The following is a 24,768-nucleotide window of genomic DNA, read 5'->3' as shown; positions in this document are numbered from 1 at the left end:
GCTCGGAGAATCAGAACCCAGACTTTATCATCCTTGTCCTTTTTCTCCTTTTGCCACCACTCCCTCTGTTTTGCGGGAGGGTCGTGGGGATTCCAATCAGAACTAATCATTTTATCATAAAAGTAAAATACTGCGGTTGGTGGAATCTGAAACAAAAACAGAAAATGCTGGAAAATGCCAGTAGGGCCAACAGCATCTGTGGAGAGAGAATAGATGATAGTCATGATGCGGAGATGCCGGCGTTGGACTGGGGTGAACACGGTAAGAAGTCTCACAACACCAGGTTAAAGTCCAACAGGTTTATTTGGTAGCAAACACCATAAGCTTTCGGAGCGCTGCTCCTTCGTCAGATGGAGTGGAAATGTGCTCTCAAACAGTGCACAGAGACACAAAATCAAGTTACAGAATACTGATTAGAATGCGAATCCCTACAGCCAGCCAGGTCTTAAAGATACAGACAATGTGGGTCCACCCACATTGTCTGTACCTTTAAGACCTGGCTGGCTGTAGGATTCGCATTCTAATCAGTATTCTGCAACTTGATTTTGTCTGTTTGCACTGTTTGAGAGCACATTTCCACTCCATCTGACGAAGGAGCAGTGCTCCGAAAGCTTATGGTATTTGCTACCAAATAAACCTGTTGGACTTTAACCTGGTGTTGTGAGACTTCTTACCGAGAGAGAATAGAGCCAATGTTTCGAATCTGGATGACCCTTCATAAAAGCTCTTATGAAATGTCATCCAGACTCAATGTTGTCTCTATTCTCTAATTATTTTATCGATAAGTTTCTTGTTCTTAGTTTCCAAATGGCAGGTAAGAGACCTGTCCGGTCCCCACTTGAGCTCTGATTTTTCACTGGCTGTGCTTGGGTAGGATTATAACCATTAGAATCTACTCTCAGAGGTCCACTTTTCAGTCCAGTGCTACTTGGAGTAAACCGTCACTTCACCGACTATCAGGTCACAAGTCCCTCACAGTTCTTATCACAAATTTATGATAAAATAATTTAAACAATGCCCAAGAACGCTTCTTAACTTCTTAGTCAGCTACCTACCATCGTTCGTTGATTGGTCCGACCCCCTTTCTACAGATTTGGATATCTCAGCCGCTGAACACCAGCCATAGAATACCTACAGCACAGGTGGAGGCCATTCGGTCTGTACCGACCACAATCCCACCCAGGCCCTGTTCCTGTAACACACATTAACCCTGCTAATCCCCCTGACACTAGGGTCAATTTGGCATGGTCAATCAACCTAACCAACATGTCTTTCGACTGTGGGAGGAAACCGGAGCACCCGGAGAAATCCCACGGGGACACGGGGAGAAAGTGCAAGCTCCACACAGACTGTCACCTGAGGCCTGACTTGAACATAAGAAATAGGAGCAGGAGTAGGCCATCTAGCCCCTCAAGCCTGCTCCACCATTCAATAAGATCATGGCTGATCTGATAGTGGGTTCAGTTCCACTTACCCGCCCGCTCCCCATAACCCTTAATTCCCTTATTGGCTAAAAACTTATCTATCTGTGACTTAAACACATTTAATGATATAGCCTCTACTGCTTCATTGGGCAGAGAATTCCAAAGATTCACTACCCTGTGGGAGAAGAAGTTCCTCCTCAACTCTGTTCTAAATTGACTCCCCCGTATTTTGAGGCTATGCCCCCTAGTTCTTGTTTCCATTGTAAGTGGAAATAACCTCGATGTTTCTACCCTGTCCAGCCCCTTCATTATCTCATATGTCTCTATAAGATCTCCCCTCAACCTTCTAAACTCCAAGGATTACTGGCCCAGTCTGCTCAATCTCTCCTCATAAGCCAATCCCCTCATCTCCGGAATCAACCCAGTGAACCTTCTCTGCACCCCTTCCAAAGCCAATACATCCTTTCTTAAATAAGGGGACCAAAATTGTACACAGTATTCCAGCTGCGGCCTCACCAGTATCCTGTACAGTTGCAGCAAGACCTCCCTGCTTTTATACTCCATCCCCTTCGCGATAAAGGCCAACATTCCATTTGCCTTCTTGATCACCTGCTGCACCTGCAGGCTGAGTTTTTGCGATTCATGCACAAGGACCCCCAGGTCCCTCTGCACAGTAGCATGTTGTAATTTTTCACAGTTTAAATAATAGTCCCTTTTCCTATTATTCCTTCCAAAGTGGATAACCTCACACTTACCAACGTTATACTCCATCTGCCAGATCCTCGCCCACTCACTTAGCCTATCCAAATTTCTCTGCAGTCTCTGTGTCCTCCACGCAATTTGCTTTCCCACTCATCTTTGTCTCATCCGCAAACTTTGTTACCCGACACTCGGTCCCCTCCTCCAGATCGTCTATGTATATGGTAAATAGTTGAGGCCCCAGCACCGATCCCTGCGGCACGCCACTAGTCACGGATTGCCAACCAGAAAAGCACCCATTTATACCTACTCTCTGTTTTCTGTTAGATCGCCAATCCTCAATCCACGCTAACACTTTACCCCCAACTCCGTACACCTTTATCTTTTGCAGTACCCTTTTGTGAGGCACCTTATCGAAAGCCTTCTGGAAATCCAAATACACCACATCCACCGGTTCCCCTCCATCAACCGCACTCGTCACCTCCTCAAAAAACTCCAGTAAATTAGTCAAACATGACTTTCCCTTCCTGAATCCATGCTGCGTCTGCTTGATTGAACCATTCTTTCCCAGGTGTCCTGCTATTTCTTCCTTTGTGATAGATTCCAGCATTTTCCCCAACTACGGATGTTAAGCTAACCGGCCTGTAGTTACCTGCCTTTTCTCTGCCTCCTTTTTTAAACAGTGGCTTTACATTAGCTGAACCTGGGTTCCTGGCTCTGTGAGGCAGCAGTGCTAACTGCAGTGCTAGCCACTGTGCCATCCCAGTGCTGGAATAAGTTTAATTCTAACTCATTCTGAGTAAATATTCTCACCAGGTCCTCTGTTGGGGCCCTGCTAAGCAGCTTTAATGGTCCGTGATTGCAGAAACTGAGCAGTCACAGGAATGTGGTCAAGATAGTCCAGTCCCATAATGCCTCACATTTAATCTGCAGTCCTTCAATTATAACAGAATATGTGGCTGTATGTAGCTGCCTCGGCCGTGGTCAATCCCAACACTGCCTTCCTGAACTGCTGCAACGCCTGAGGTGTAAGTACACCCACAGTGCTGTTAGGGAGGGATTTCCAGCTACACATTTCAGACTTTCACTGGACTGTAGGTGGATACCAGATTGATACATTCCATTCAACCCACACCCAAGGTGAGTTATTCCAATTCCTTTATTGTCCAGGACAATATATCCACAATATCTTTAAAACAGAAATTAAACATTCACATTTGATTTCAGACAGTAACATATTCTGTGAGTTTGTTCTTTATTGTCGATGTCAGGCTGGGGTTGTTCCCCTTGGAGAAAAGGAGGTTGAGGGGAGATTTGATAGAGGTGGACAAGATTCTGACAGGTTTAGATAAGGTGGACAAAGAAAAGCTGTTCCCATTAGCTGATGGGACAAGGACGAGGGGGGTCACAGATTTAAGGTTTTGGGTCAGAGATGCAGGGGGGGATGTGAGGAAGAATATTTTGATGCAGCGAATGGTAATGAGCTGGAACTCGCTGCCTACGAGGGTGGAGGAAGTGGAGACAATAAACAATTACAAAGGAAATTGGATGGGCATCTGGGGGGTTTGAAACAGAAATAGTGACTCTTAACTTCCTAACACCCTGTCACTCTGTGATCCTTGTGAAATTTGAAATGAGATATTTGCAACAAGACTCAAAGAGCATCAGCCCTCTGGAGGTAAAGTCGTGAGACCGGCCAGTCCAGCAGAAAGAAACCCTCCGACCCTCCCCATTGTCCAACTGTGAGACTGAACAAAATGCAGTCCTGGATGTAACTGAGAGCAGAAACAATAACAGCAGAATCCAACCCCTGGAATCACTCGTGAATTTGTTGGTACCTGAGCAGGGCAGATGAAACTCTGAATCCCTTCCCACACAGCAGGTGAATGGCCTCTCCCCAGTGTGAACTCGCTGGTGTGTCCGCAAGTAGGATGACCGAGTGAATCCCTCCCTACACTTAGGATAAGAGAATGGCCTCTCCCCGGTGTGAACTCGCTGGTGTCTCTGCAGATCGGATAACCGAGTGAATCCCTTCCCACACACACAGAGCAGGTGAACGGCCTCTCCCCAGTGTGAACTCGCTGGTGTGCCTGTAGGTTGGATAACTGAGTGAACCGTTCCCTCCACTTCGGACAGGTGAACGGCCTCCCCACAATGTGAATCCGCTGGTGCTTCTGCAGGCTGGATAACTGACTGAATCCTTTCCCACACTGAGAGCAGGTAAACGGCCTCTCCCCAGTGTGAACTCGCTGATGTGTCCGCAGGTGGGATAACTGACTGAATCCTTTCCCACATTGAGAGCAGTTGAATGGCCTCTCCCCAGTGTGACCTCTCTGGTGTTGCTGCAGGTTTGATGACTGAGTGAATCCCTCCCCACACTGAGAGCAGATGAATGGCCTCTCCCCAGTGTGGCTGTGCCGATGAGTTTCGAGCTGAGATGGGTATCTGTAACTCTTCCCACAGTCCGCACATTTCCATGGTTTCTCCATGGTGCAGGTGTCCTTGCCTCTCTCTTGGGTGGACAATCAGTTGAAGCCTTGTCCACACACAGAACACGGGTACAGTCTCTCCCGCTGTGAATGGTGTGATATTTACTCAGGCTGTGTAACTGGTTAAAGCTCTTTAGTCAGTGCACTGGAACACTCTCACTCGAGTGTGGCATTGTGTCAGTGCTTTTCCAGTGACACGGATGTTTGAAACCTTTTCAAATCAACAGACTGGACAAGCATTTCTCCTTCTAGATTCAAAGGTCGATGATATTCAGGTCCCAAGGAATATGACTCTGTCAGATCTAGACCTGACTTTGAGATTTCGGCCTGTGATTCCTCTTTCAATATCCTGTAAAAGAAGTTTACAAAAGTCATCAGTGTCAGTCCAGGATAGAAATTCAGTACAGACAGTTCTCATTTCTACGGAACATACCTCTCTCATTCCCCAAAAGCTATAAATCTCCATCCCACACACTCTCCCTCCATTCTCACTCTGCTGTATCTAATATTCACCCTCCCAATTCTCCTGAAGGTGCTGGTTGACAGATCCATGCTCACTGCTTCCTCTCCAGCACACACAAGTCATAAGAAATCGGTGCTGCAGTTGCCCATTCAGCCCATGGAGCTGCCTCAACCATTCATTGAGAATTGGCTGATCTACCTCAGCACCATTTCCCACACTGTCCCCCAGATCACTCGGTGTCTTCAATATCTCCAAGCTTAACAATCTCTGGCTTGAAAATACTTGATGGCTGAGGCTCCACAGTCCTCTGGGGTGCTGAATTCCAAAACTACACCACATACTTAAGTGAGTGAGGAAATCCCTCCTCATCTTAACCTTCTCTCCATTTTCCTACCTGTTCCCCATAACGCTTGACGCTTTATCAATCAAAAATCAGTGTAACTCACCCTGGAATATATTCAATGACCCTCAGCCTCCACTGATCCCTGTGGAAGAGAAATCCAAAGACTAATGACTCTAATGAGCAAGAGATGAATGACTGGAAATATCTAAGGTAGCTACAGTACAATATTAATCTGTCTGAAACTCAATCTTCATTCAGAGAGAGAGAAGCAGCAGCTTTGCTGGGCAACTTCTCGGCCCTTTGGCTAGGATCAAGTGTAGTGTGGATCGCCTGCACTTGGTTGAGGTCATTGGGTTGCGCTGGGGCTTCATGTGTTTCATGTGAGGCAGTTTTTGGGGGCGGCGTCTCGGCCTTTTGGCTGGGATGCGGGTGGGCTCGGGTCTTGGAGGGGGGTCCTCCCCCTTCTCCGGTCAGCTTGACTCGTGTGGATCGGGCCCAGGACAGGGTGGTTTTGGTCTCCCGTCCTGTCTTGTCGGCCTGGATCTGGGGTGTCTCGACTTGTTGAGACTCTGAATTGGATTGGATTTGATTGGGTTGGAAAAGTATATAAAAAAAACAATGGAAGCTCCGCGCGGCCATTGACACAAGGCCCGGACTCTGATTGGCTGGAGGACCAGCGCTCATCCGGTCCTCCACGCATTCCCATTGGTCAATCTCCCGCATGTAGACAATGAGGGGGCGGAACCCGAGCCCAGGTGGGGGTGGGCGGGGCTTTGACCGCCAGCCGCGCTGAGCTGGTGTCCAATCCGCAGTGTGCTGCTTCTGTAACCGGTGATGTTGCTGCCAATGGGACACTGTGTGCTGGGAACGCCCCTCTGAGTCATTGTGACGGCACAATGGAGCCCTGCCTGAATCAGCCAATAGCAATCACTCTTCTCCGCGGTGACGTCTCCGGGTTCAGGCGCGCGGACCCGGGAGCCCCGCCCCCACCCATTGTTCCTCCAGTCTGTACATTCCACACATTATCCCTCTAATCCTCTCCCATCCCATGTAATTATCCAAATGCTTTGTAATGTTGCTTTTAAAACCGCCTCAACCACTTTCTCTAGCAGCTCACTCCATGTATGCACCACCCTCTGCATGAGGAAGTTGCTCCTCAGGTTCCTTTTCTTTCCCCCTCACTTTAAACCGCTGCCCTCTAGTTTTCAATTCTCTTTCCCTGGGTAAAAGTCTGTGTGTTCATCCTCTTGGGTTCATCCTTCATGGTAGCACAGTGGTTAGCACTGCTGCTTCACAGCTCCAGGGACCTGGGTTGGATTCCCGGCTTGGGTCACTGTCTGTGTGGAGTTTGCACATTCTCCTCGTGTCTGCGTGGGTTTCCTCCGGGTGCTCCGGTTTCCTCCCACAGTCCAAAGATGTGCGGGTTAGGTTGATTGACCACGCTAAAATTGCCCCTTAGCGTCCTGAGATGCGTAGGTTAGAGGGATTAGCAGGTAAATATGTGGGGATATGGGGTGGGATTGTGGTCGGTGCAGACTCAATGGGCCAAATGGCCTCTTTCTGCACTGTAGGGTTTCTATGATTCTCTCTTTGCCTCTCATGATTTTATGCACTTTAATAAAGTCATCCCTCATTCTCCTACGTTCTAAGGAACAAAGCATCAGCCTGGCCAACCAGTCCTGATAACTCAGGCCCTGTAGTCCTGGCAACGTCCTCATAAATCTTCTCTGCACTCTTTCCAGTTTATCACTGTCTTTCCTATAACAGGATGACCAAAACTATATACGATACTCCAAGTGCAGCCTCACCAATGACTTATACAACTTTCATTTGATTTGATTTGATTTATTATTATCACATATATTAACATACAGTGAAAAGTATTGTTTCTTGCGCGCTATACAGACAAAATATACCGCTCATAGAGAAGGAAACGAGAGAGTGCAGAATGTAGTGTTGCAGTCATAGCAAGGGTGTAGAGAAAAATCAACTTAATGCGAGGTAGGTCCATTCAAAAGTCTGACAGCAGCAGGGAAGAAGCTGTTCTTGAGTCGGTTGGTACGTGGCCTCAGACTTTTGTATCTTTTTCCCGATGGAAGAAGGTGGAAGAGGGTGCGTGGGGAGAGGCTGTTCACCTGCTCTGTGTGCGGGAAGGGATTCAGAGTTTCATCCCAGCTGCTGAGACACCAACAAGTTCACGAGTGATTCCAGGGGTTGGACTCTGCTGTTATTGTTTCTGCTCTCAGTTACATCCAGGACTGCATTTTGTTCATTCTCACAGTTGGTTAATGGGGAGGGTCAGAGGGTTTCTTTCTGCTGGACTGGCCGGTCTCATGACTTTGCTTCCAGTGGGTTGATGCTCTATGAGTTTCAGATTTCACATGGATAAAAGAATGACAAGGTGTTCGGAAGTTGAGATATTTAGTCAGCATTTCTGTTTGAAACCCCCCAAATGCCCATCCAATTTCATTTGTAATTGTTTATTGTCTCCACTTCCTCCACAGGTTGATTGGCCAGGTTAAAAATTGCCCTTAGTGTCCTGAGATGCGTAGATTAGAGGGATTAGTGGAGAAATATGTAAGGATATGGGGGTAGGGCCTGGGTGGGATTGTGGTCGGTGCAGACTCGATGGGCCAAATGGCCTCTTTCTGCACTGTAGGGTTTCTATGATTCTATGAATGTGGCGTTCAATTCTGGTCGCCACAATACAGGAAGGATGTAGAGGCTTTGGAGAGTGTGCAGAAGAGGTTTACCAGAATGCTGCCTGGATTAGAGGGTATGACTAATTGGTGCTGTTTTCTCTGGAGCAGTGGAGGCTGAGGGGAGACCTGATAGAAGTTTAGAAAATGATAGATTGGGTTGACAGTCAGAATCTTTGTCACAGAGTTGAAATGTCTATTACTAGGAGGCAAGGTGAGAAGGGGAAAGTTCAAAGGAGAAGTGAGGGGCAAGTTTTTTACAGAGTGGTAGGCGTCTGGAATGCACTGTCAGGTGTGGTGGTGGAGGCACATGTGGTAGGGGTGTTTAAAGGGCTTTTAGATAAGCACGTAAATATGCAAGGAATAGAGGGATATGGACCAAGGGCAGGCAGAAGGGATTAGTTTAATTTGGCGTCATGTTCGACACAGCATCGTGGGCTGAAGGGTCTGTTCCTGTGCTGTATTGCTCTATGTTCTAATTGTGATCTCCATTTAGAAAAAGGAGTGAAGCAGCAGTGCTCACCACTAGCACTGTGGCACGGTGGTCAGCACTGCTGCCTCACAGCGCCAGGGACCCAGGTTCAATTCCGCCCTCGGTTCTCTGTCTGCGTGGAGTCTGCACGTTCTCCCTGTGTCTGCGTGGGTTTCCTCCGGGTGCTCCGGTTTCCTCCCACAGTCCAAAGATGTGTGAGTTAGGTTGATTGGCTGTGCTAAATTAACCCGTGTGTTTGTGGGGATTAACAGAGTAAATATGTGGGGTTACGGGAATAGGGCCTGGGGGGGGCGATGTCGACTCGATGGGCCGAATGGCCTTCTTCTAGGATTCTATGAAATAAAGGCACTGGAGAAAGGGCAAGAAAAAATCACAAGAATAATCCCAGAACTGTAATAACGTGTGAACTCGCTGGTGTTTCACCAAGTTTGCTGACCGAGGGAATCCCTTCCCACAGTCAGAGCAGGTGAACAGCCTCTGCCCGGTGTGAACTCGCTGGTGTCTCAGCAGGTTGGATGACTGAGTGAATCCCTTCCCACACACAGAGCAGCTGAACGGCCTCTCCCCAGTGTGAATGCGCTGGTGGATCATCAGTTCCCGAGAGCTTTTAAAGCCGCTCCCACATTCGGAGAATTTAAAGGATCTCTGCAGAGTGTGAGTGACGTTCTGTCTGTGCAGTCTGGATAACCGAGTAAATCCTTTCGCACTCACCGAGCAGGTAATGGTCTCTCCCCAGTGTGAACTCACTGGTGTTCCTGCAGGTTGGATGACCATTTAAATCTCTTTGTGCAGTGAGAGTGTGCTGGTGGGACACCAGTTAGCCAGAGCTTTTGAAGCCACGCCCACACACAGAGCAGCTGAACTGTCTCTCCCCTGTGTAAATGCACTGGTTGATCATCAGTTCCTGAGAGGTTTTGAGTCCGGCCTCTCAGTCAGATTATTTAAAGGGCCTCTCCTTGGTGTGAGTAACATTGTGTCTCAGCAAGCTGGATGACTGAGTGAATCCCTTTCCACACACAGAGCAGGGGAATGGTTTCTCCCCAGTGTGAACTCGCTGGTGTATCCGCAGATTGGATAACCTTTTAAATCTCTTTGTGCAGTGAGAGCAACTGAACGGCCTCTCCTCAGTGTGAACTTGCTGGTGAATCAACAGTTCATGAGAGCTTTCAAAACCAGTCCCACAGTCAGTGCATTGAAAGGGTCTCTCCTGGGTGTGAGTGCTTTTGTGTTTCAGCAGGCTGGACAACTGAGTGAATCCTTTCCCACACACAGAGCAGGGGAATGGTTTCTCCCCAGTGTGAACTCGCTGGTGTTTCCACAGATTGGATGAACTTTTAAACCTCTTTGAGCAGTGAGAGCAGCTGAAGGGTCTCTCCTCGGTGTGAATGCGCTGGTGAATCATCAGATCCGCAGCACTTTTGAAGAAACGCCCACAGTCAGAGCATTTAAAAGGTCTCTCATTGCTGTGAGTGACTTTGTGTGTTGTCAGACCAGATGACTGAGGGAATCCCTTCCCACACACAGAGCAGGTGAACGGTCTCTCTCCGATGTGAACTCACTGGTGTACCCGCAGATTGGATGAGCTTCTAAATCTCTTTGTGCAGTGAGAGCAGCTGAACGGTCTCTCCTCAGTGTGAATGCGCTGGTGGATATTCAGATCCGCAGGACTTTTGAAGCCACTCCCACAGTCAGAGCATTTAAAGGGTCTCTCATTGCTGTGAGTGACTTTGTGATTCTGTAGGTGGGAGAACTGAATGTATCCCTTCCCACACACAGAGCAGGTGAACGGCCTCTCCCCGGTGTGACTGCGTCGATGAATTTCCAGCCGACATGGGACCCTGAATCCCTTCCCACAGTCCCCACATTTCCACGGTTTCTCCATGGTGCGGGTGTCCTTGTGACTCTCCAGGTTAAACAATCAGTTAAATCTCACACAGATCACGGGTACAGTCTCTCCCCGCTGTGAATGCTGCCATGTATTTTCAGGCTGTGTAACTGGTTAAAGCTCTTTCCACACTCAGTGCACTGGAACACACTCACTCAGCTGTGCCTGTGCCTTGGTGCCTTTCCAAATTGATATTAAAGGCCTGTTGACACAGGCAGAACAGAGAAACATTTCTCTTTCTAGATTCAAAGGCTGATAATATTCAGGTCCGATGAAGTGAGCGGGGGTGTCAGATGCTGATGTGACGTTTGTTTCAAGATTTTGGTCTCTCAATCCTCACCTTCTCATATGGGATACAAGGAGAAGTGGCTAGATGGGTGGAGGACTGGCTTGGCCATAGGAGACAGAGGGTAGTGGTCGAAGGGTCTTTTTCCGGCTGGAGGTCTGTGACCAGTGGTGTTCCGCAGGGCTCTGTACTGGGACATCTGCTATTTGTGATTTATATAAATGATTTGGAAGAAGGTGTAACTGGTGTAATCAGCAAGTTTGCGGATGACACGAAGATGGCTGGACTTGCGGATAGCGAAGAGCATTGTCGGGCAATACAGCAGGATATAGATAGGCTGGAAAATTGGGCGGAGAGGTGGCAGATGGAGTTTAATCCGGATAAATGCAAAGTGATGCATTTTGGAAGAAATAATGTAGGGAGGAGTTATACAATAAATGGCAGAGTCATCAGGAGTATAGAAACACAGAGGGACCTAGGTGTGCAAGTCCACAAATCCTTGAAGGTGGCAACACAGGTGAAGAAGGTGGTGAAGAAGGCATATGGTATGCTTGCCTTTATAGGACGGGGTATAGAGTATAAAAGCTGGAGTCTGATGATGCAGCTGTATAGAACGCTTGTTAGGCCACATTTGGAGTACTGCGTCCAGTTCTGGTCGCCGCACTACCAGAAGGACGTGGAGGCGTTAGAGAGAGTGCAGAGAAGGTTTACCAGGATGTTGCCTGGTATGGAGGGTCTTAGCTATGAGGAGAGATTGGGTAGACTGGGGTTGTTCTCCTTGGAAAGACGGAGAATGAGGGGAGATCTAATAGAGGTGTACAAGATTATGAAGGGTATAGATAGGGTGAACAGTGGGAAGCTTTTTCCCAGGTCGGAGGTGACGATCACGAGGGGTCACGGGCTCAAGCTGAGAGGGGCGAAGTGTAACTCAGATGTCAGAGGGACGTTTTTTTACACAGAGGGTGGTGGGGGCCTGGAATGCGCTGCCAAGTAGGGTGGTGGAGGCAGGCACGCTGACATCGTTTAAGACTTACCTGGACAGTCACATGAGCAGCCTGGGAATGGAGGGATACAAACGATTGGTCTAGTTGGACCAAGGAGCGGCACAGGCTTGGAGGGCCGAAGGGCCTGTTTCCTGTGCTGTACTGTTCTTTGTTCTTTATATCCTGTAAAAGGAGTTTATAAAAGTCATCAGCGTCAGTACAGGATAGAAATTCAGAACAGACAATTCTAGTTTCTATGGAACATTCTTTCCACTCTCATTCCCCAAAAGCTGTGAATCTCCATCCCACACACTCTCCCTCCATTCTCACTCTGCTGTATCTAATATTCACCCTCCCAATTCTCCTGAAGGTGCTGATTGAGGCTGATTGACAGATCCATGCTCACTGCTTCCTGCCCTGGACCCAGAGAGCTGGAAATCTCCATGCAGGCTGCCAGACAGATATATGTCTATCTGACTGGACTAAAAATGTGTGGAACGTACAGACTGGATTCACTTCCTTCCCCTTCAGTTGCTGCAAGTCCCCAATTTCCCCCAGAATAAGAAAAGAAAGTGTTTTACTCACAGATGTTGGCGACAGGAGGAAGTTTTACTTTGTCCACTCCCCCAATAAGATGTCTCACAACACCAGGTTAAAGTCCAACAGGTTTATTTGGTAGCCCAAGCCACAAGCTTTCGGAGCGCCGCTCCTTCGTCAGGTGAGTCACCAAGGATCTTCACCAGGGATCTTCACCAGGGATCAGGTGAAGGAGCAGCGCTCCGAAAGCTTGTGTGGCTTTTGCTACCAAATAAACCTGTTGGACTTTAACCTGGTGTTGTGAGACTTCTTACTGTGTTCACCCCAGTCCAACTCCAGCATCTCCACATCATCACTCCCCCAAGGTCAGGGGGTGGGACCCGGGAGCCCCGCCCCCACCCATTGTTCCCCCTCCCCCCGCACCTCCTCCAGCCAAGGTTTCCAGGCAACCGGCTGGCGGCTCCGGCCAGAGCGAGAAACCCTGCGGTGATCTCCCCCCTGGGACTGCGCACGTCCAAGGGAGAAAGCAGAAGCTGCGCATGTGTGGGGGAAAGCCCGCCCCTCATGCTGAGGTGTTGACCAATGGGAGCTCTGGAGGACCGGAAGTTTTCTGGTCCTCCAGCCAATCAGCGCCCCCCATTGTCTGAATGCGGAAGTGGGACCATGAGCTTGTTCAGCTGCTCATTCCCGCCCAGCAAAGCTGCTGCTGCTTCTCTCTCTGAGTGAAGATTGAGCTTCAGACACAGACTCAAACTTCCTCCTGTCTCTCCAACATCTGTGAGTAAAACACTTTCTTTTCTCCCCCTTTCCATTTTCATTTTGAGCTTCAATTTTTAACTTCCAGGTGCCTAAATAAAGATCCTCCTCACATTCTTCATGTATCTGTAACCAGGTAATACAGGGCATTACACACATCATCAGTCTGCTCATTTATGGCCAAATGTAAAACTGTAACGTGGCTGTCAGCTTGAAGATTGGGTGGCACGGTAGCACAGTGGTTAGCGCTCCTGCCGCACAGCTCCAGGGACCTGGGTTCGATTCCCGGCTTGGGTCACTGTCTGTGTGGAGTTTGCACGTTCTCCTTGTGTCTGCGTGGGTTTCCTCCGGGTGCTCCGGTTTCCTCCCACAGTCCAAAGATGTGCGCGTTAGGTTGCTTGGCCATGCTAAAAATTACAGCCAGCCAGGTCTTAAAAGGTACAGATAATGTGGTTGGAGGGAACATTAAACACAGGTTAAAGAGATGTGTATTGTCTCCAGACAGAACAGCTGGTGAGATTATGCAAGCTTGTGTGGCTTTTGCTACCAAATAAACCTGTTGGACTTTAACCTGGTGTTGTTAAACTTCTTACTGTGTTTACCCCAGTCCAACGCCGGCATCTCCACATCGAGATTATGCAAGACCAGGGGCAAGCTGTGGGGGTTACTGATAATGTGACATAAATCCAACATCCCGGTTTAGGCCGTCCTCAAAATTATTCTGCAAGTCCTGTGTTCTCTTCCTGTGGGGGAGCACTTCAGCAGTCACGAGCATTCAGCCTTGGATCTTCAGGTAAGCGTTCTCCAAGGCGGCCTTCACGACACACGACAGCGCAGAGTCGCTGAGCAGAAACCGATAGCCAAGTTCCGCACACATGAAGACGGCCTAAACCGGGATGTTGGATTTATGTCACATTATCAGTAACCCCCACAGCTTGCCTCCTGGACTTGCAGAATTTCACTAGCTGTTCTGTCTGGAGACAATACACATCTCTTTAACCTGTGTTGAATGCTCCCTCCACCCACATTGTCTGTACATTTAAGACCTGGCTGGCTGTAGAGATTTGCATTCTAATCAGTATTCTGTAATTTGATTTCTGTGTCTGTTTGCACTGTTTGAGAACAGATATCCACTCCATCTGACGAAGGAGCTGTGTTCCGAAAGCTTATGGTATTTGCTACCAAATAAACCTGTTGGACTTTAACCTGGTGTTGTGAGATTTCTTTCTGTGACCAAGCCAGTTCTCCACCCATCTCGCCACCTCCCCCTTTATCCCATGAGATCCAACATTTTGCACCAACCTACCATGAGGGACTTTGTCAAACGCTTTACTAAAGTCCATATTGACGACATCCACGGCCCTTCCCTCGTCAACTATTCTCGCCACTTCTTCAAAAAACTCCACCAGGTTAGTGAGGCATGACCTCCCTCTCACAAAACCATGCTGACTATCGTTAATGAGTTTATTCCTTTCTAAATGCGCATACATCCTATCTCTAAGAATCCTCTCCAACAACTTCCCCACCACGGACGTCAAGCTCACCGGTCTATAATTACCCGGGTTATCCTTCCTACCCTTCTTAAATAACGGGACCACATTAGCTATCCTCCTGGTGTAGCCAGCAGAAATTGTATAAATGCATAATTTCTTCTATCATTTTGATCAGCTGGAGGACATTATATTCTGTCAAATCTGCCTCAAGAATAAGGTTAATTCTTCTGTCCAATCAAGATGAGTAAGAAAGCCTTATTAGAGTCTTAATCAATGTCTTTTCGAATTAGTGTATCGTGCATTAACCAAATGTATTACTTAAATATTGTGCTAATTACATACCAACCAGTCAGATTTAATAGGTGGAGAGTCTTAATTGTGTTACTTAATGAATCAGCAGTTATATTAAAAGATCAGTTTTATTTACTGTGAAAATATAAATGCTTGACTGTTGTGTATGTAAAGAACGTGCAATGAGATAAATGTCCTGGTGAGAGAGACCTTCCAGCTCTGGTTAGCCTCAACATTTGAGACTGTGTGAATAAGGAATTGTGTAGAATCAGGTAAAGGGACAGTATGGACCAGTTCTACTGTATTCCTGTCTAAGAAAATGGGTGGCATGGTGGCACAGTGGTTAGCACTGCTGCCTCACAGTGCCAGGGACCCAGTTTCGATTCCCGGCTCGGGTCACTGTCTGTGTGGAGTTTGCACATTCTCCCGGTGTCTGTGTGGGTTTCCTCCGGGCGCTCCGGTTTCCTCCCACAGTCCAAAGATGCGCAGGTTAGGTGGATTAGCCATGCTAAATTGCCCCTTAATGTCCAAAGATGTGCAGGTATGGGGGAATTAGCGGGGTAAATACTTGGGGTTATGAGGAACAGGTCTGGGTGGGATTATAGAACCATAGAAAATTACAGCTCAGAAACAGGCCTTTTGGCCCTTCTTGTCTGTGCCGAACCATTTTATGCCTAGTCCCACTGACCTGCACTTGGACCATATCCCTCCACACCCCTCTCATCCATGAACCCGTCCAAGTTTTTCTTAAATGTTAAAAGTAAAGGGATAAAGCATTTACCACTTTATCCGGCAGCTCATTCCACACTCCCACTACTCTCTGCGTGAAGAAGCCCCCCCTAATATTCTCTTTAAACTTTTCTCCTTTCACCCTTAACCCATGCCCTCTGGTTTTTTTCTCCCCTAGCCTCAGCGGAAAAAGCCTGCTTGCATTCACTCTATCTATACCCATCAAAATCTTATACACCTCTATCAAATCTCCCCTCAATCTTCTACGCTCCAGGGAATAAAGTCCCAACCTATTCAATCTCTCTCTGTAACTCAGCTTCTCAAGTCCCGGCAACATCCTTGTGAACCTTCTCTGCACTCTTTCAACCTTATTTACATCCTTCCTGTAACTAGGTGACCAAAACTGTACACAATACTCCAAATTCGGCCTCACCAATGCCTTATATAACCTTACCATAACACTCCAACTTTTATACTCGATACTCTGATTTATAAAGGCCAATGTACCAAAGGCACTCTTTACGATCCTATCCACCTGTGACGTCACTTTTAGGGAACTCTGAACCTGTATTCCCAGATCCCTCTGTTCAACTGCACTCTTCAGAGTCCTACCATTTACCCTGTACGTTCTTCTTTGGTTTGTCCTTCCAAAGTGCAATATCTCACACTTATGTGGGGTTACAAGGATAGGGCCTGGGTGAGATTGTTGTCAGTGCAGACTCGATAGGCTGAATGGCCTCCTTTCGCACTGTGAGGATTCTATGATAATGAGAGAAGGTGGTGTGAGTAATTGGTGATCAGTTATATATTTAAAAGGAGTACATGGTTGCTTTAAGAGCTGATTACATGATTTTACGGTTGTCAGGGAGAATTAACTCAGAAGAATCATTCAACACTCGAGCCTGATTCTATCGACAAACAGTTTATTGAGTTAGGCCAGCGGGGAGAAGCCACAGGGGCTGATCATGTACAACTCCACCCAACAAAGAATATCATTAATTCTTATTCAGTTACTCAGCCTATCCCGGCTGGACACAATCCAATCAGAATGGCTACAGATTACATACATTACATATAGGTCCAATTAAATTAATACCTGGGCATCATGAGGCTGCGTGATCAGCTCATGAACAGATAGGTTTCCTCATGTTTCCCAGACCCCCTTCATCAACTGTCCTTGGGTCTTCTCTGTACATAGACTCCTTTGTCTCGACTTTGTCTCTGCCTGGTAACCATTAACAGTTACTCAGAGGCAGCTGCCTGGGGGCGGCTAAAGTGGGAGGCCCTGTTGAGCGAGCTGTTTCCTGTGTCTGTATTACTCAATACCGCCTGGAATATGGTCAAGTCAGCTCGCCCCATGATGCTCCTCGACTGTTATACTCCATTGTGATTAGTATTGTAGATTGCTGGTATGAATATCTGTATATCTAATTATATGTACTGCCGGTGCCTTTGCTTCAGGCCCACATCAACAATCCCCCCTTTGGGTAATGGACTAGCCCTAGTCCCATTAACCGACACCATTAGTTTGCCATTAGCCCCCCTTTAGTTCAGCCGCCCGGTCCATGGACATGATCGATTTCTAATTTGTTTCTCGAGGGTGCTAACCATCGATCGATATCATTTCCCATCGTCCCCGATTTTGTGCAAAACCAGGTAAACTAAATCAAATAAACTCAGGGATCCCCTCGTCCCCCTGACTGGCCTTCTGAGGTATCAATGACTCGTGGGACCCTCCCTCTCATTTAAGTTTGTTTCTGTTACTTCTTGCTAAGATTAAAGAACGCTCTGATATCTCCCTTGCCCATTTGTCCAGGATGGGGGGAATATGGTGTCTACATTTTGGACAGGTTATTTGAAGGTTACAATTATTCCTCTCTTGTTATTTGGAATGAGTTACTTTATTTTCCTTATAACCTTAAAACACATCTCAGTGCTTGAAAGTAATTGGTCTGTTTAGTGTAACACAGTACATTCAACGAACAGATTTTTTTTTAGTTTATTTATTAGTGTCACAAGTAGGCTTACATTAACACCGCAATGAAGTTACCGTGAAAAACCCTAGTCGCAACACTCCAGCGCCTATTTGGGTACACTGAGGGAGAATTTAACATGGCCAATGCACCTAACCGGCACGTCTTTCGGACTGTGGAGGGAACTGGAGCACCCGGAGAAAACCCACGCAGACACCGGGAGAATATGCAAAGTCCACACAGACAGTGACCCAAGCCGGGAATCGAACCCGGGTCCCTGGCGCTGTGAGGCAGCAGTGCTAACCACTGTGCCACCGTGCTTTTCCAAATGTTAAGAGTGGGATTTGAACCCACAACCCTAGAAAGGGACCAGAACTTATCAGGACTCCACAAGGAATACTGCTTATGTCAAGCACTTTAGACCACTCGGCTATCCTAACAACTTGCTAAACAAATAGCCTGGCTATTAAGTTAATGAATTAGTGTCACAAGCAGGCTTACATTAACACTGCAATGAAGTTACTGTGAAAATCCCCGAGTCGCCACACTCCGGCGCCTGTTCGGGAACACTGAGGGAGAACAGATAGGAAATATTTAAAAGAATTTAAGATTTACAAAACCTAACTATAGAAACTTCATTCTAAACTTACAAAATCAGAGATAGTTACACAGTGTGAACTGAAGTGACTTCTCTTGAGCATCACCATTTGAAGAATGAATCATTTAACGTTGGATTCTCGACCTTGAGGCTGAGATTTCCTGGGCGTTTGATGCCCCACACAATAACTCTACTGCTGTGTGTCCAATATCTCACACTGTGCTCTCTCCTGTAAGTGTGGACACTGGACTGGCTCCACAACAGCATTGTAACTCACAAACCATTTCCCAATCCTCCTATCATTGGTAAAGGATGAAATTGGATCTGTTACTAATTCCATTCATTGATTCCTATGTGGGTAAAATGTCATTCCAACTGGATTCTTACAGGGTGAGATTTTACCCTTTCACATCTTGTCTCATTATTATTCTCGATCACTGGGACATCCGACAGAGCATCTTACCCAGACCCGATCTCAGTAATCCCATGTATTTGCCCCACTAGTCCCCCAAACCTACACATCTTAGATCACTAAGGGACAATTTAGCATGGCCAATGTCCTGAACCTACACATCTTAGAACATTAAGGGCCAATTTGGCATAGCTAATCCACCTAACCTGCACATCTTTGTACACTAAGGGGCAATTTAGCATGGCCAATCCACCTAACCTGCACATCTTTGGACACTAAGGGGCAATTTAGCATGGCCAATCCACCTAACCTGCACATCTTTGGACACTAAGGGGCAATTTAGCATGGCCAATCCACCTAACCTGCACATCTTTGGACACTAAGGGGCAATTTAGCATGGCCAGTCCACCTAACCTGCACATGTTGGACTGTGGGAGGAAACTGGAGCACCCGGAAGAAATCCATACAGACACGAGAAGAACATGCAAACTCCACACACCCACATGTGCACGCACACACATGCACGCGTGGCCGGAATTGAATTTGGTTTCCTGGCGCTGTTAGGCAGCAGTGCTAACCATTGCGTCACCAAGTCACCCCTCATAATTGAGATATATAAGATTATATGGTTGCACAGTGGATAGCACTGCTGCCTCACAGCGCCAGCTACCCGGGTTCAATTCCAGCCTCAGGTCACTGTCTGTGCGGAGTTTGCACATTCTCCCCGTGTCTGCGTGGGTTTCCTCCGGGTGCTCCGGTTTCCTCCCACAGTCCAAAGATGTGCGAGTTTGGTTGATAGGCCGTGCTAAATTGCCCCTTAGTGTCCAAAGATGTGCAGGTTAGGTGGATCGGCCATGTTAAATTGCCCCTTAGTGTCCAAAGATGTGCAGGTTAGGTGGATTGGCCATGCTAAATTGCCCCTTAGTGTCCAAAGATGTGCGGGTGAGGTGGATTGGCCATGCTAAATTGTCCCTTAGCGTCCAAAGATGTGCAGGTTAGGTGGATTGGCCATGCTAAATTGCCCCTTAGTGTCCAAAGATGTACGGATTAGGTGGATTGGCCATGCTAAATTGCCCCTTAGAGTTGGGAGACTCACAAGGGTAAATGCATGGGGTTATGGGGATAGGGTCTGGGTGGGATTGTGGTCGGTGCAGACTCGATGGGCCAAATGGCCTCCTTCTGCAGTGTAGGAATTCCATGATTCTATGATTAAAAAAACATTGACAAAATAGATGTAAAGCGGATGCTTCCTCTTGTGGGGAAATCTAGAACAAAATGTCATAGTTTTAGGGTAAGGGGCAGATTTAAAAGAGAGATGAGGAGGAAGTACTTCTCTCAAAGGGTGGTGAGTCTGTGGGATTCACTACCCCAGAGTAGGGTGGATGCCGGGATATTGAATAAGTTTGAGGAGATAAAAAGCTTTTCAATTAGAAATGGGTTGAAGGGTTATGGAGAACAGGGAGGAAATTGGAGTTGAGGCAGAGATGAGATCAGCCATGATCATATTGAATGGTGGAGCAGAATCGAGGGGCTGAATGGCCTGTTCCTGCTCTGACTTAAGTTCATCGTCTGAATGTGGCTCATTCCTGGATGTGATTAACAGCAGAATCCAACCCCGCTAATCACTTGTGAACTCGTTGGTGTGTCTGGAGGTGGGATGGCCGAGTGAAGCTTTTCCCACACATGGAACAGGTGAATGGCCTCTCCCCAGTGTGAACTCGCTGGTGTGTCTGCAGGCTGGATGACTGAGTGAATCCCTTCCCACACTGAGAGCAGGTGAACGGCCTCTCCCCAGTGTGAACTCGCTGGTGTCTCATCAGGTTGGATAACCGAGTGAATCCCTTCCCACAGGGAGAGCAGGTGAATGGCCTCTCCCCGGTGTGAACCCGCTGGTGTGTATTCAAAGTGGATAACTGAGTGAATCCCTTCCCACAGTCAGGACAGGTGAATGGCCTCTCCCCAGTGTGAACTCGCTGGTGTGTCTGGAGGCTGTCTATCCGACTGAATCCCTTCCCACACACAGAGCAGGTGAACGGTCTCTCCCCAGTGTGAATTCGCTGGTGTTTCTGCAGGTTGGATGACGTTCTAAACCTCTTTGCGCAGTGAGAGCAGCTGAACGGCCTCTCCTCAGTGTGAATGCGCTGGTGGGTCATCAGTTCCTGAGAGCTTTTGAAGCCACTCCCGCAGTCAGAGCATTCAAAAGGTCTCTCCTGGGTGTGAGTCAGATTGTGACTCAGCAGGCTGGATGAATGAGTGAATCCCTTCCCACACACGCAGCAGGTGAACGGCCTCTCCCCGGTGTGACTGCGTCGATGAATTTCCAGCTGAGATGGAGATATGAATCCCTTTCCACAATCTCCACATTTCCACGGTTTCCCCATGGTGCGGGTGTCCTTATGACTCTAAACAATCAGTCAGTTCGGGTACAGTCTCTCCCCGCTGTGAATGCTGCGATGTATTTTCAGGCTGTGTTTTAAAGCTCTTTCCACACTCACTGCACTGGAACACTCTCACTCGGGTGTGTCTGTGCCTTGGTGCTTTTCCAGTCACATTGATATTTAAAGTCTTCTGAAGCAGACAGAACAGAGAAACATTTCTCCTAGATTCAACGGCCGATGATATTCAGATCCCAATAATTTGAGAGAGGATGCCAGATTTCACTGAGGGATTTCTGTCTGCAGTTTCTCCTCTTCCATATCCTGTAAAAGCAATTTCCAAAATTCATCAGTGTCGGTACAGGATAGAAATTCAGAACAGACAATTCTAGTTTTGATGCGCGTTATCACACACGAGGCTTGAGATGCTCAAGGAAATAAAGGCTTTTATTTACTGTTACAACGAAGCTACCATATATAGTACACGATCCCAGACTGAGGGGTCCCAGACAGAGCAGAGACCTTTATACCTCTCCCAGGAGGCGGAGTCCGACTGGGATGTACCACAATAACTATAATACAAGGTGTAACAGCCCAACCCTAACCCCAACAGCAACAAGTAGAACAACCCATCCCTAACCCCAACAGCAACATATATACAGACTCGTAGTACTGGCCAGACCCTGGCTCAGTACTATCGAGTGGGAACCAACGATGGTTCACCACAAGTTTCTATGGACCATTCTTTACTCTGGGATATAAATCTCCATCCCACACACTCTCCCTCCATTCTCACTCTGCTGTATCTAATATTCACCCTCCCAATTCTCCTGAAGGTGCTGATTGAGGCTGATTGACAGATCCATGCTCACTGCTTCCTGTCCTGGACACACAGAGAGCTGGAAATCTCCATGCAGGCTGCCAGACAGATATATGTCTCTCTGACTGGAGTAACAATGTGTGCAACATACTGACTGCATTCACTTCCTTTCCCTTCAGTTGCTGCAAGTCCCCAGCTTCCCCCAGACTGAGAAGGGGGTTGAAAAGGAAGTGTTTCACTCACAGATGTTGCAGACAGGAGGAGGTTTTGCTCTGTCCACTCCCCCAAGGTCAGGGGGGTGGGACCCGGGAGCCCCGCCCCCTCCCATTGTTCCCCCTCCCCCTGCACCTCCTCCAGCCAAGGTTTCCAGGCAACCGGCTGACGGGCTCCGGCCAGAGCGAGAAGCCACTTGATTATCTCTCCCTCCCCCCCCCCCTGGCCCGGGACTGCGCATGTCCAAAGGAGAGGGGAAGCTGCGCATGTGCAGGGGTGCACCCACCCCCCCTAACCTTCATGCTGAGGTGTTGACCAATGGGAAGAGTTGGAGGACCGGAAGGATTCTTATCATCCAGCCAATCAGAGCTCCCTGAATGCGGAAGTCGCGCAATGAGCTTGTTTTTTTGCTCAAAATTCAGTTTTATTCAAGACTATTAGTCTCATTAAGAAAATGATTTTTTTTAAAAATCAAATACAGTAGACTCTCTCGAATGGTGTCTTTAGGATTGTACAGGAAGCTTTAAGGAAGGTGACAAGTCTTTATAAGTGGAGTTAGAAACCGATAGATAGAGCACTAATTAAATGAAATATTGAATTCTTAAACATAGCAGACTGACTGCATAAGGCAGCTTCCTTTGCAAGTGTCTTTAGGCTACTGCTTTCAAACTCAATATTGCAATTTAACCACACATTTAACAAAAACTCCTTGTTGAGCAACATAGAGGGCACCAAGCAACTCAAACAGATCAAAATGGAACACTTCCATTCATGTTAGGTGTTCCAATTACATGGAGATCCCCAAATCCTTATACATCAGGGTGAAGTACGACAGGCTATGGGTAGCAAGGTGTTGCTGAGACAGTTTGGTATTATTGTGGCCTTTTGCTTATCCTGGAGCTGGTAGAGACGGTCTACTCTTGAAATTCGTGTCACCAACAGAGCAAGAAGCTGATTAGTCAGGGCAGGATTCTGAAAAACCCATAACAGGCGAACAGATACTCATCTCGCCATCCAATTCGTGCCCACACAAAGTTAAAAAGGCAAAGTTCAGCTGCTCAAAACTGTAACGTGGCTGTCAGCTTGAAGATTTTCAGCTCTCTGTGTCCAGGACAGGAAGCAGTGAGCATGGATCTGTCAATCAGCCTCAAGCAGCACCTTCAGGAGAATTGGGAGGGTGAATATTAGATACGATGTGGAGATGTATTATTTTGTAAATTGAGTTTGTGTCTTTATATGCCCTGCTTGTGAACAGAACTGCCACTCACCTGACAAAAGAGCAGCGCTCCGAAAGCGAGTGGCTTTTGCTATCAAATAAACCTGTTGGACTTTAACCTGGTGTTGTGAGACTTCTTACTGAATATTAGATACAGCGGAGTGAGAATGGAGGGAGAGTGTGTGAAATGGAGATTTACAACTTTTGGGGAATGAGAGAGGAAAGAATGTTCCATAGAAACTAGAATTGTCTGTTCTGAATTTCTATCCTGTACTGACAGTGATGACTTTTGTGAACTCCTTTTACAGGATATCAGAAAGTGAGGATTTTACAGACAGAAATCTCAAATCAAACATCATGTCAACATCTGACAGAGTCACTCAATTCATCAGGATCTGATCACCCATTAATTCTACGTGGGCTCGGAGAATCAGAACCCAGACTTTATCATCCTTATCCTTTTTCTCCCTTTGCCACCATTCCCTCTGTTTTGCGGGAGGGTCGTGGGGATTCCAATCAGAACTAATCATTTTATCATAAAAGTTAAATACTGCGGATGCAGGAATCTGAAACAAAAACAGAAAATGCTGGAAAATCTCAGCAGGTCTGACAGCATCTGTGGAGACAGAATAAAGCCAATAATAAAGGATAACATTCCATTTATCAGAACTTTGATTTATTTGAACTAAGATTTATTTATGGGGGTTCTCTTGTTTAAATAACCTCCCTAATCGTAAATCACACCAGGTTCCAGTGACTTAACCATATGGCAAGAAAGAACGCTTTAAATGGTGAATTCAGAAAGTTTATTAATCATTAAAAATTTAACAAGTCAGAAAGATAAAAAAACAGAGTGTCGATTAACAGTGAATAGAGAAAGTTTAACATTAACAATTGAACAGACTTCTCTCCATCCCTCTCAGACCAGGACATGAAGTGACGGCTCCGAAAACATGGATAACTTGTAAAACCAACAGCTCTCAACACCTCCCTGTAAACATCTCTCCCTCCACCTCTCTCTACCAAATTGCCTTCCCAAGATCACTTTTTTATACTTCAAAAATGTCAAAAGTCCATCTTAGCCAATTCCCATAAATCTTCAATTATAAACTAAAATAGACACGAGTTTTCAGGTGATTTAAAAACAAATGAACTGTCTGCTGAAAGGGTTAACTTTTCTACAGAACCTAAAGGGGTGGAGAGTGAGCAGCAAAAACTTGGCACACAATTACATCACTTTACACAAGTTTAAAAAACTTCTCCAGCGAAACAAACTTGATTTTAATCTTCATCTGTTATTTTTTTGTTATATTCCTCAACCTAATTATATTAATTTGATCAGTTTTTGTTAGGGATGGGTAACTTCTGATCTTTACAAACTGGTTTACACATTTTGTTAATTCTACATGGGCTCGGAGAATCAGAACCCAGACTTAGACCATAAGACACAGGAGTAGAATTAGGCCACTCGGCCCATCGAGTCTGCTCCGCCATTCAATCCTGGCTGATATTTTTCTCATTCCCATTCTCCTGCCTTTTCCCCATAACCCCTGATCCCCTTATTAATCAAGAACCTATCTATCTCTGTCTT

At 46.9% G+C, this 24,768-nt stretch overlaps 2 protein-coding genes across 5 annotated transcripts in view; both read right to left on the bottom strand.

Moving 5' to 3' along the window:
* Window positions 1–3,263: 3,263 nt before the first annotated feature.
* Window positions 3,264–24,768, bottom strand: part of LOC144480811 (uncharacterized) — a 992,083-nt gene continuing 970,578 nt past the window's right edge. For 2 of the 4 annotated variants that reach the window (XM_078200422.1, XM_078200423.1), the window contains exon 2: window positions 3,270–4,961. In XM_078200422.1, the coding sequence (XP_078056548.1) occupies window positions 3,788–4,612 (825 nt within the window). In that variant the 5' untranslated portion in view covers window positions 4,613–4,961 and the 3' untranslated portion in view covers window positions 3,270–3,787. Of the gene's footprint in view, window positions 4,962–5,521; window positions 5,561–11,815; window positions 11,948–12,349; window positions 12,847–24,768 lie in introns of those variants that run through there. The other 2 variants (XM_078200421.1, XM_078200420.1) reach the window with 2 other exon arrangements.
* Window positions 19,581–22,117, bottom strand: LOC144480819 (uncharacterized). Its single transcript, XM_078200434.1, has 2 exons — window positions 21,992–22,117; window positions 19,581–21,252 (listed from the first exon to the last, which is right to left on the bottom strand). Exon 2 carries the CDS (start codon window positions 20,932–20,934, stop codon window positions 20,176–20,178), a length of 759 nt encoding a protein of 252 aa, XP_078056560.1. The 5' UTR covers window positions 20,935–21,252; window positions 21,992–22,117; the 3' UTR covers window positions 19,581–20,175.

The sequence above is a fragment of the Mustelus asterias genome, chromosome 30, assembly GCF_964213995.1.
Source record: "Mustelus asterias chromosome 30, sMusAst1.hap1.1, whole genome shotgun sequence".
Taxonomy (NCBI): Eukaryota; Metazoa; Chordata; class Chondrichthyes; order Carcharhiniformes; family Triakidae; genus Mustelus; species Mustelus asterias.
The sequence above is the reverse complement of the archived record's forward strand: the minus strand, read 5'-3'. Positions and strand labels throughout refer to the sequence as shown.